General features: G+C 53.5%; 1 protein-coding gene across 1 annotated transcript; it reads right to left on the minus strand.

Moving 5' to 3' along the window:
• Positions 1 to 5469: 5469 nt before the first annotated feature.
• FOXJ1 (forkhead box J1) lies at positions 5470 to 11720 on the minus strand. The gene is made up of 2 exons (XM_014950630.1): positions 11160 to 11720; positions 5470 to 8276 (listed from the first exon to the last, which is right to left on the minus strand). The coding sequence occupies exons 1-2, from the start codon at positions 11661 to 11663 to the stop codon at positions 7458 to 7460; spliced, it is 1323 nt and encodes a 440-aa protein (XP_014806116.1). The 5' UTR covers positions 11664 to 11720; the 3' UTR covers positions 5470 to 7457.
• Positions 11721 to 12086: the final 366 nt, after the last annotated feature.

Genomic DNA, 12086 nt, shown 5'->3' on the forward strand with positions numbered 1-12086 from the left:
CTTTCCTGTAGCCCCTTTAGGCATCTCGGCTGCTATAAGCCACCCAAGCTGTGTGAATGCCACAGGTCCCATGGGCTCTGCCAGCAGTGCAAGCTTGGAGCTGGAAAAGCAGAAAAGGGGCTTTTCCCCCCTCTCTGTTTTCAGAGCCAGCTTTTCCTGCAAGCCTGGAGAAAGGTGTTTGTATCCAGCCTGATCCTTCCAGGCAAAGACATTGGGGTCCAGCCCTCGGGCCTGTTATAGACTGTCTGGGGTTTGCTATGGCACCTCCACCCCCTCAGATAAAAAATCATATATAAAAAACAGTGTTGCAGGGGCAGGGAGTCCCTGAGCTTCCCCAAGCTTTGACCCTCAACACAGGGCTGGGGGCCAGGCTGCCCAGATGCCATCCCCATTCCCACCAGGGACCTACTGTACCTGGGGTGGAGCTCCCTGCCCAAGTGCAGGGAGCTCCCAGGAATCCCATAAGATTCATTCCCATCCATGAGAACTCCTGGATGCACATTTGGGAACCTGTTTTTTTCCAAACTTTGGAGGTTCATTCATTGCTATGCAAGGCGAGTCCATTCCCTACCCTCCTCCATCCTGTCTCCTCCTTCTCCCCCGACTGCTCCGGCCATCCCAGCCTGGGATGTTAAAATGGGCTGAATTTTTTACCATTGGGGGGGTGTGGAATTTTATAAAAACAAAAAATCGAAATCTGGGGGTGAAGGGAGAACCCATGAGCTGTGACCTCCTCCAAACGCACAGCACCAAATCCACACAAGGAAAACAAAAGGCAGTGAGATTAGCATTTCCAAACAGAGCAGAGATGGCCCCAATCTTTGAGCTGTTTATTCTAGGCGTTGATTTTCAATATTTAGGATGATTAGCAAGTGAAAGCCGGCTGTTGCCAGAATGGCTCCGTGCCAGCCCCGCACTCAATGGAGGGGAAAGAAAGACATGGCAAGAAAAGGAGAGAAAAGAAGGGCTTATGTGTATATTTTTTTCCCCCCTCACTGCGAAAGGGAGATTGGTTTGAGGTGTCAATGTTTGCCCATCAGGGAGGGATGATGGATGAGGGAAGGGCTGGGGGAATAGCAGAAATAAATAATAAAGGAATAATTGCCATGTGCTTAATAACCGGCAGGGGAAGGACCCGGCTTGGGCTGCGAAGGCTGAGTTTGCAGGGAGTTTTTGGAGCTGGCCTCTTCCCCGACCCACTTTGGTGGGTGCCAATGGTGGGATGCCCCAAAAAATGCAGATGGCTCTGGACTGTAGTGATCTGAGGTTTTCATTGCGTGATGCTTTGCCCACACGTAGAGCAGAGGGACCACCACCAGCTCAGTGGTCCCCAACCCATCACCATCCCTGTGCTGGGTGAACTGGAGCAGCCCCGCAGGGCTGGACCAGCCCCAGCCACCGGCTGGAAGCCACCCCGCTGCCACCGGCAAGCCCGGGCAGGCCCAGGGCTGCCAGGTCCCGAGCTCCCTCCTGGCACCGGGCTTGTCCCCAAGCACACACGGGCTTTGTGCGGGCAGCAGCGTGGTGTCCTGCCCATCTCCACCCCCGCGGGAAGCCATGCTCCCACCCCACAGCACTCCCCACTTGCACACCTCCTCCTGGCTGCTGGGGCAAGCCCTGGCCTGCCGGTGCATTGTGCTGGCCACGCTGCCAGGAATGGCCGTTGGCAGTGGCCCACTGACCCGTTCCGGGGCTCCTTGGGGCGCGGAGAGAGGCAAAGAGCTTTGCTGGATGGGCTCCCCAGTGCCAGAGAGTGCCCCCCCGCCATGCACAGCCAAAAAACATGGCCAAAAACACGAGGGTGCAGGCATGCTCTGGAAATGCTGCCTGGATAATGAGGTTCTGGTCCACATCAGACCACCGCCTTACCCTGCCTCAGTTTCCCCATCAGGACAGAATCACAGAATGGTTAGAGTTGGAAGGGACCTTAAAGATCACCCAGTTCCAACCCCTTGCCCTGAACAGGGACATCTCCCACCTCCCAGACCAGGTTGCTCAAAGCCCCATCCAGCCTGGCCCTCAAAGCCCCATCCACCCTTCCAGGGATGGGGCAGCCACAGCTTCTCTGGGCAACCTGGGCCAGGGTCTCACCACCCCCAGAGTGAAAAATTTCTTCCTGAGATCTAATCTAAATCTCTCCTCTTCCAATTTAAAACCGTTACCCTTCATCCTATGGCTCCACTTCCTGATCAAGAGCCCCTCCTCAGCTTTCCTGTAGCCCCTTTAGGCATCTCGGCTGCTATAAGCCACCCAAGCTGTGTGAATGCCACAGGTCCCATGGGCTCTGCCAGCAGTGCAAGCTTGGAGCTGGAAAAGCAGAAAAGGGGCTTTTCCCCCCTCTCTGTTTTCAGAGCCAGCTTTTCCTGCAAGCCTGGAGAAAGGTGTTTGTATCCAGCCTGATCCTTCCAGGCAAAGACATTGGGGTCCAGCCCTCGGGCCTGTTATAGACTGTCTGGGGTTTGCTATGGCACCTCCACCCCCTCAGATAAAAAATCATATATAAAAAACAGTGTTGCAGGGGCAGGGAGTCCCTGAGCTTCCCCAAGCTTTGACCCTCAACACAGGGCTGGGGGCCAGGCTGCCCAGATGCCATCCCCATTCCCACCAGGGACCTACTGTACCTGGGGTGGAGCTCCCTGCCCAAGTGCAGGGAGCTCCCAGGAATCCCATAAGATTCATTCCCATCCATGAGAACTCCTGGATGCACATTTGGGAACCTGTTTTTTTCCAAACTTTGGAGGTTCATTCATTGCTATGCAAGGCGAGTCCATTCCCTACCCTCCTCCATCCTGTCTCCTCCTTCTCCCCCGACTGCTCCGGCCATCCCAGCCTGGGATGTTAAAATGGGCTGAATTTTTTACCATTGGGGGGGTGTGGAATTTTATAAAAACAAAAAATCGAAATCTGGGGGTGAAGGGAGAACCCATGAGCTGTGACCTCCTCCAAACGCACAGCACCAAATCCACACAAGGAAAACAAAAGGCAGTGAGATTAGCATTTCCAAACAGAGCAGAGATGGCCCCAATCTTTGAGCTGTTTATTCTAGGCGTTGATTTTCAATATTTAGGATGATTAGCAAGTGAAAGCCGGCTGTTGCCAGAATGGCTCCGTGCCAGCCCCGCACTCAATGGAGGGGAAAGAAAGACATGGCAAGAAAAGGAGAGAAAAGAAGGGCTTATGTGTATATTTTTTTCCCCCCTCTCTGCGAAAGGGAGATTGGTTTGAGGTGTCAATGTTTGCCCATCAGGGAGGGATGATGGATGAGGGAAGGGCTGGGGGAATAGCAGAAATAAATAATAAAGGAATAATTGCCATGTGCTTAATAACCGGCAGGGGAAGGACCCGGCTTGGGCTGCGAAGGCTGAGTTTGCAGGGAGTTTTTGGAGCTGGCCTCTTCCCCGACCCACTTTGGTGGGTGCCAATGGTGGGATGCCCCAAAAAATGCAGATGGCTCTGGACTGTAGTGATCTGAGGTTTTCATTGCGTGATGCTTTGCCCACACGTAGAGCAGAGGGACCACCACCAGCTCAGTGGTCCCCAACCCATCACCATCCCTGTGCTGGGTGAACTGGAGCAGCCCCGCAGGGCTGGACCAGCCCCAGCCACCGGCTGGAAGCCACCCCGCTGCCACCGGCAAGCCCGGGCAGGCCCAGGGCTGCCAGGTCCCGAGCTCCCTCCTGGCACCGGGCTTGTCCCCAAGCACACACGGGCTTTGTGCGGGCAGCAGCGTGGTGTCCTGCCCATCTCCACCCCCGCGGGAAGCCATGCTCCCACCCCACAGCACTCCCCACTTGCACACCTCCTCCTGGCTGCTGCTTAAAAATATACCCCCACCCCCCCCCTCTACCAAACCATCTTATTGAAAGCAAAAAAAAAATCACGTCCAAGTTGGTTTTGTTGCTTTCAGACGCTGAACAAAACGAGGTTGTTCCAGGCCTCGCCTGGTGCCTCCTTTATATTCACCCTTTCTCACTTTAAAACCCTCGACTGGCTCTGGCAGGCTGGAATATTTTTCCCTGGCAAGGTAGTTTTTTTCAGTCCCCTGGCAGGGTGGGGGGTGCCAGGGGCTCCTCTCTTTCCAGGGGGTTTAAAAACACAAACTACGCAGCGGTGCCTGGCAAAACAAAATAAAGCAGTGAACCGAGGGGGCTGCCAGCTTTTTGCAGCCCTGCCAGCGTCACCGCTACCAGGGGGAAGTGGAGAGAAGCTGGGACAGAAATCCCCCATTAGTTTTTTGGGGTTCATGATCCCCAAGCTGAAAGGAGAGCCCAGGTCTGCCTCCAAAAGCCCCCCCAGACACATCAAAGCTGTCCCCCACAGGGATAACCCTACCTCATCCAAGGACCACATCCTGCCCTCCTGGCACAAGGCACACACACAAGCCAAGAAGAGCTCCTGCAGGAGCACAGCCCTTATTTTGGGCTAAAATTGGCCAGATTGGGAGCAGCTGTGACCACTGCAAAGCAAAGGGGCAGTTCTGGGGCTGGCTGCTTTGGTTCCTGGTGCTGATGGGATCCAGTAGATCACCAGGGAGGTGATAGGGTGCTTCTCAAGTGCTGGAGAGATGAGAAGGGCTATGTCCCCAGTGCAAGAGGGATGGGAGACATCCTGGAGCGGGTCCATCTGAAGCACCAAGCTGGACGAGACCCAGGGAGGGTCTGGAGGGGGATCTTTGTCCCTGGAGATGCTCAGACGTGACAAGGGGCCAGACCACCATTTTCCAGCATCCCCTTCCAGCCTCCTCCTACCACCATCCCAAGTGGCAGCTGTGGGCACAGAGCTGTACCCACAGCCTGGCCCCTGCCCTCCCTGTGTCCCCAGACCCAGTGTCCCCAAACCTGCCAAGCCCACCCTCCCTGCCCGTGCTGGCAGCTGAGCGTACGCTGCTTTTCTTCCCTGCCTTGGCAGAGCCCAACTGCTCCTCGGCGTAATTGGCCTCGCGAGGGCTCGGCTATTCCTGTGACTTCTGAGCAGCTCCTCTCGCCACCCTGCACCCAGGAGGGCTCCAAAGCCACTCGTGTTTCCACAGGGACAGGCAGGGGGACATGGCATAAGCAGAGGGATAGTCCCAGGCATTCACACCGTGTTACCCGCAGGAGCTCCCCGTTGGGGCAGGGAAGGATGCTCCAGGGTTTGGGAGCAGCTTGCGGGACTTGGGACACCAAGACATCACCCAAGACATCACCCTTGTGCTGCAGAGATGATGTGTAACCACTGCCACGCAGGTGGTGGTTTGTGCCTCAGTTTTCCCATGGGAATTGCTGTGCCACTGCAGAGGGAGGGTGAGAGTACCCATGTACCCAAGGCTGTGCTGGGGAGATGTCCTCTCCCCTCCAGGGGAGAGGGTGAGACAGAGCCAGGCGGTGCTGGAGGGAAATAAGTAGGCAAAAAGGTTTTTAATTCTCCATTTTTTTTCTTTTTTTTTTTAATTTGTAAATAACTTTCCATGAAAAAGGTTAAATTGCACACGTGTATCTGCAGTTCGTCAGCATCAGTATCAAGCCCCCAAAACAGGAAAATGTAACAAAACCAAGAAATAAAAACAAGCATTGTCAATAAAGATATAAACATCTACGCTGACCCCCAAAGCTGCCCAGAGATATGGTCCTTGATCCCCAGCCCAGGACAGTGGCCCCAGCCGTGTGGTGGCATCTCAGGGGTCTTCAGACGCTGGCACCTGGACCAAGCAGCAGCCCCAGCCCCAGCTCTGCTGCTCGCATGAGCTGAAGATGCTTTACTGGGGGGATGCAGGACTTGTGTTCCCACCCTCTCCCCAAATTTGGGTGCAAATTACTCCAAGGGTAATTTATATTTTTTTTTTAAAGGCTTGTTTATTGATTCTTATACTATAACTATACTCTCGCTAAATTATATTGCTCACATTAAAGGTCCTAAGTGCTTTTGTAACCAACAAAGAAACTCCTTACAATCTTCCATTTTTCGGCAAGTCTAAGACACACCATTAAAAAAACAGCTTCTACTTACTCCTACCTAATGGCTACTCTATCTCTAATAACCTACGGCGAAGGAGAGGTGAAGAATCCAGTTCTTGAGAGCTTCAAGTCGAGTTTTGGCAGAGGTTGGCTCCGCTCCTGAAGTGTTTCTCAGCTCCTTTGCAGAGACCCTGCCACGTTTTTGCTACGTACTGAGCCAAAGGGCCAAAGCTGCAGTTTGTGTCCATCCCAACGGCTCTCCTGGCTCACGAGCTGCTCCTGGCTGGGTGGGACTTCATCTCCACTGCCATCCCTGGAGCCCGTTGCGTGCATAGTCTTTGGCCTGAACTCCTGGATGGAGCCTGAATGTGGATTTCTTTCCTCCTCAGTCCCACCTGGAAGCATTCGATGTGGAGTGACCCCATTACCACCAGCTCATGGGGGGGTTTCTCCCACAAAAAGCACATCTTTAATCCGGGTCCTGCGTTGCCCTGGCAGCCACGGGGAGCCTGATGGATGAGCAAAAGAAGTGAGAGTAACAGTCTCAGACCAGAAAAAAACGGAGAGGGCCTATGTCAGCTGGTGAAAAACAGAGAGGGCTTCTGGTGGTCTAGACCCTTCAGTAACCGCAGTGAGGATTTTGGGTACAAAAAAATATAAAAGCCAGTTCTGGGAGTGCCCCGGTCCCTGCTGCTCTTCTCCTGCCGGGGACAATTCCTGGATCCTTAACAAAACCTGTTGCTGCAGGAATCCTCCCTCGCGTAGTCTTGGTTTACAGAACAACAAACACAAGCCTTTAAACAGTGAAAAATATAAAACAACTCCCAAACTGCATTATCCCCCCACTATTAAGAAATTCTAGTGCTAAAAATATAGGTTTCTTTGAATATATAATATATAATAGATTATATAAAAACATCTAAAGAGGCAGATGCTGAATTTATAAACCTTTTCTTCTTCCCTAGGCACAAGTCAGGAGGGAGGTTGAACTCAGAGAATCCAGAAGGGACCTCTCTTTGCTTGCTAGCTAATTATCACACTATGCTTACCAACTAACCTAAAGAGAAAAAGGAAAGAGAGAAAGAGAAACGGAGAGACGCAAGAGTGAGGAAATTGCACTTAGTCTATCGAGTCCTAAGTCACCAGGAATCTGATGTCTTGGATGGAATTTAGCAGGTGCTCTCCTTTAGCCCTGAAGGAACATGTGCCGTGTCCATTTCCACGGAAAAAAATATGATAATTCACATTTCTTCCTTTAAAAGTAAAAAAATAAGTAGTGTTACATTTCTTCTCTTAAGGAAACTCATGGACTTCTGATGCATCCCTTAACGATATATCCAGCAGTGCCTGTGGTGGTGGTTTTTTCTCCCCCCGGTGTTTCTGTGAATAATCTTAAAATGAAGCAGGTAAAAGTCACTGTGGATGTCTCTGTCTCTAGGAAAATCTTGTCCCTGGTAAGTCCCAGCAGGATGGGGGGGAGCATCCTACTAAAGTCTACGTGGCCTTTGAATGGTGACTGGCATCTTACAAGAGGGACGCCAAACTGCTCCAGTCGCTCACGTCTTCTGGCAAAGAGGGGTCGTTGAGTTCAAACAACTGCTCCACGTTGATGGAGTCGGAGAGGTAATCGCTGGTCCCTTCGTCCCAAGCATGCTGCAGGAAAGAGGTGGCTATGAAGGTTTCGTCAAAGTCCAGGTTGTTCTGGTTGGATTCGGTGAGGACCTGCTCCTGCTGCTGCTCCTGCTGCTGCTCCTGGGGACAGTCGATCTGATGCCCCTGTATTGTCAAGTCCAGGTCGTGTGTTACGGGGCTGATCGGAGGCGTCAGCTCCAAATTCTCAAAAGTGGAGAAGTCTCCGTTCAGGTTGGTGTTGAAGATGGCTTCCCAGTCAAAGTCTCCTTTCAGTGATCCCAGCTCGGTCTGCTCTTCCTGGGTCAGCAACGCAGAGTTGGAAAGCCGAGGCACCTTGGCCGTTCGGTTGGGCGAGGGCTGCTTGCGCTTCTGCCCTGCTCTGCCATCCACTGGATTCCAGTTCTGGTCACCGGTGATTTCTTCAAACTCTTTCAGCAGCTGCTGTGACTCCATGTTGACGTTGAGGATGTTACTGGAGGTGCAAGCTGAAGCCGATGGGCTGGTGACAGACTGTGCTTCTTGATGGGCTGTTTTGGTGAAGGCTGGGTGGATCTGCACTGGGGGCATCTTCCGCTTTTTGAAGGCATTGTTCTTGAGTCGGTCGGCGTATTGGGGGTCAAGCTTCCAAAACCCTCCTTTCCCTGGCTCACCCTTCTCCCGGGGCACCTTGATGAAGCACTTGTTCAAGGAGAGGTTGTGCCGGATGGAGTTCTAGACCCAAAAGAGAAAAAAAAAAAAGACCAAGGCTGAATGCTTGTCTGCTGCCACGGCACCTACCTGTGTGGGGAGGCTGGTGGAAAAGCACATTCTCAACAAGGACCTTTGGGAAAAAGAAAGCAGAAACAGCAACGTCAAGACATCCTGGGCTACGTGCCCAGGAGAAACTCCCCTGCCCCAAGTCACCAGTAGAGTTTTCTTGCCTCCTGTCTGATCCAGCCAGAGGTGGCAGGAGCCAAAGGGTTCAAGCTAGGACCTGCCAACCAACAGGAATCTTTTGGGCAACTCTCCTTGGCTCTAAACTGGGGCCATGGTGCCTTGGATCACGCAGAGCACTGGGAGAAACCGGCCAGACTTGCTCTCAACATGGAGCTAAGCTGAAGGAGATTGAGTCCTCCTTCCTTCATGGCTAAGGAGGAAGAGGAAGGTCTTTACACCAATGTGGCCACGGCCCCATTACAAGTGGCAACACATGGCAGCACCGTGGAGGTTGGCATCATCAAGGCCCTCCTTGCATCCCCCAGTCCTTCTGCGCCCATTACTAGTGGTGAGGGGAAAATATTTGGCTGAAAAATAGGCCCCAGCAGCCAGGCTGACACAAACCAGGCGGGCAAAGCTGGAGAGACACGTGGGTTGCCCCACCACAGCCCTGGGTGTCCTCAGAGGTGCCTCCTGGCCTGGGGAAGCTCGGTTTGAAATCACTGCATCTTCATCAGCCACCACTCAATTGAGCTTAGGGGTGGGGGACAAAAGAAAAAAGGGGGAAAAAAGAAAAAGAGGAGTTTCTGCTCCTGTTGAGCTGTTCTGAAACCCTGAATGTGCCTGGAGTGATGTGAATAATCAGAAAGGAAACTCAGTTATTGGGTAAATAACCCGGCGTTGGACTCTACAAAGCCAAGACTGTATTAAGAGATTGGATATGGTAGAGGGTTTTTTTTTTTGTAATGTTGCCTGGATATCTTTATGCTTATTCATCCATAATCCGTAGTGCCGAATAGGAAAAACAAGGCTTGAATGCTTAGAGCTGTTGAAAAACACGCACACACACACACACACACAACAAAACCCTCCTCTGGGCTGAAGCTCCTTGGGTGTGTTGGCTCCTCTCCAAAGCACTCAGCTCCCACAGGAATATATCCATCTCCCCCCGGAGTACGGGTGGCATGACCTTTCCAGGCTGTCTTCACGTACGGGAATCGGGATAGGGGATGAGAACACAACCTCGAAAAGAAAGAAAGGAGAAAAAAAAAAAAAAAAAAAGAAAAAAAAAAAGAAAGGAAAAAAAAAGAAACAGGGAGCAGGGCACACATGGCTGTTATGGTCTGGGGCAAACAGCCACCAATGAAATGGCAATAGGGCAGGAAGGGGATGGGGACCACTCCTGGAGAGGGATTCAGGACTCCCTCAGGCAGCAAGCAGGGGCCAACGCCGAGCCCCGCAGGAGCATTAACAATGCTACCTGTCCTGCTCAAAAAAGAAAACAAGAAAGAAGTAGGAGGAACACAGATATCCCTGCAAACAATCCAGGCTGTGGTAGCTCCAAATTTACAGTTTGGCGAAATTTTACAAGGGTCAGAGTCTTGCAAGCTGAATTCTCTGCTCCCTATCTCCCCTCCCCATCCCAAACTTCATTCAGCCTGAGCTGCCCTCCGTCACTGCCCGGCCAGCTAACATATTTATCATTCCTGCCTGCAACAATCCCGTGAACCCCCTGCATCTCTGCGGAGAGGGATTGAAAACCTTCTTTCTTTTTTTAATAAACACATTTAATTAAAAACGCGGTGATTATCCAGCCGTGAGTTTGCAGGAGAAAGTCAACACGCTGGCACACAGCTCCTCCTCCCGAATGGCTCCCATAGGTCCCCCCCAGTACAGGGGAGACTGGGGGACCCAGATGGCCCTGGAGAGAGAACTGGAGGGGTTCCCTTCTCCATAGTGCTCTTCAAGAATTGCTGGAGACCCACCTGCCTGGTGGAGAAGGTGGGCAATGCCCAGGCAGGGGGTTGCCCAGCACTGTCTGGGTGAACATTGCCACTGGGATCACTGGCGTGCTGCGGATTTGGGCTGGGAATAACCCAGGCCACCCAGTAACCTCCTGCCCTGCCACATCCTAGAAAGCCTCACGTGTTGGAGGTCCCCTCGCATGACGGAGGAGGGCAGTGAGCCAAGGCGGCTGGGAAAAGCCCCTGTGCTTCAGGCTGTCCCCAAAGCTGGTGAGCCTGAGGGCTGTCCCCTACCCCCCAGGGACACGCTCATGCTACCTGAGGACAGCAACCCTAATTGACCTCTGTTGGGCTTTCCTCTGAGGCCTCACCGACTTGTCACCGTGATGGAGCCTCCTTTGCCTGTCCAACGGGAGAGGAGACCTGCCTTCTTGCTTGGAAAGCAGCAGCATTTCTGCTCTGAACCACCCCAACGAGGGATTTGCCCAACAAGCAGCATCTCCCTGAAGGTCCTCTTCATCCCTGTCCTACACCTGGTCTTCAGCACCCAGAGATATTCAACCAGGCCATTTCATGTGTGCTCAGCCCCAAGGGACTCAGGACACCACCAGAGCTCAAGAAAGGTGGAGCTGGGGACAGAGACGCCTTGACCCCGAAGCCAAGAGAAGCTGTGGGGACCAGCAGCCCAACAGGTACCTCCCTGCTCCCAAAATGGCCCTGGGGTCTCCTTCCCTCTGCCGCCCTCAAGGCCGTGGCATTTCTGCACACCCAAGCTTGGGTGTGCAGCCCTTCCCCACCAGCTGCCAGTGCTGCTCTCCTCTCAGGAGGATCCAGCATCCTTGCAGGACCTTGCCTGGCAAGGTGGAGGTTGTGGAAATCCCTCCCCAGCCCTGTGGGGAGAGGGGACAAGGCAAGAGGTGTCCAAATCTCCTACCTGCCAGGTGGGGTCGGCGTGTCGGAAGTAGCAGAAGTTGTCAGTAATCCACTTGTAGATGGCGGCGAGGGTGATTTTGGGCTTGTTGCTGGCTTCCATGGCCATGCAGATGAGGGTGGCGTAGGAGTAGGGTGGCTTGACGTGCGGGTTGGTCTTGTAGTCGATGTCCTCAGCGAGCTGAGGGTGCATGGCCACGGTGTGGTGCGCCGTCCTCGAGGTGGAAGAGGAGATGGGCTTGCAGGGAGTGTGGGGCATGCCCATGCACGCCGGGTCGGCGGCCAGGGGCGAGCACGGGGCCGCAAAACTGGGGATCCTGTGACAGTCGTGGGGGTCGGGGCCGCTGGGGCAGTAGGAGGACTTGCCCATGCTGGCGTTGACGATGGAGAAGTCCTGCAGCCACATGAGGCTGGTCAGGCTGTCGTCCAGTTCCGTGTACCTCATGCCCGTACCCGTCTGCTTTTTGTCCTTCCCTGCCTGCAGGGAGCTGGGCCACCCCTCAGCCATGCCTTGGGCTCAGCGACAGCACTTGGGGTGCACGTCCAGGAGAAGGAGGGGACGGGGCAGATCCTGCAATAACAACAAATGGAGATACTTGAGGCTCCTCAAGATGCAGCCGCTCTCTGGCACCTCAGCAGAGCTGGGTCTGGGTGCTCCTGGTGCCACCAAGTGAGAGACATTCCTGGGGGGGCTGCACATCGGACCCCCAATGCCTCCCCCGGGGTGCTTCAACAGCCCTGAACCTCGGGGAAATTCCCTCAAACCCCCATTCCCCGGTGTCAACCAAACCCCAGAGGACCAGCGCTGCCCAGCACGCCTTGTGCAGAAAAAAGAATTTTAAAATTACAATAAAAACCCTCAAAACCCCAAAATCCATCCCACAAAGCGAGGATGTTTCTCCCACCGGCTGCTAGTTGGACCAAATCTCAG

The sequence above is a fragment of the Calidris pugnax genome, unplaced genomic scaffold (genome assembly GCF_001431845.1).
Source record: "Calidris pugnax isolate Ruff unplaced genomic scaffold, ASM143184v1 scaffold9, whole genome shotgun sequence".
NCBI lineage: Eukaryota > Metazoa > Chordata > Aves > Charadriiformes > Scolopacidae > Calidris > Calidris pugnax.

Excerpts from the sequence above, each read along its gene's own strand:
- FOXJ1 (XM_014950630.1), bottom strand. The coding sequence starts at position 11,663 with ATGGCTGAGGGGTGGCCCAGCTCCCTGCAGGCAGGGAAGGACAAAAAG. Across the intron at positions 8,277-11,159 it reads ACGCCGACCCCACCTGGCAG|AACTCCATCCGGCACAACCT; the intron begins GTAGGAGATTTG and ends TTTTGGGTCTAG.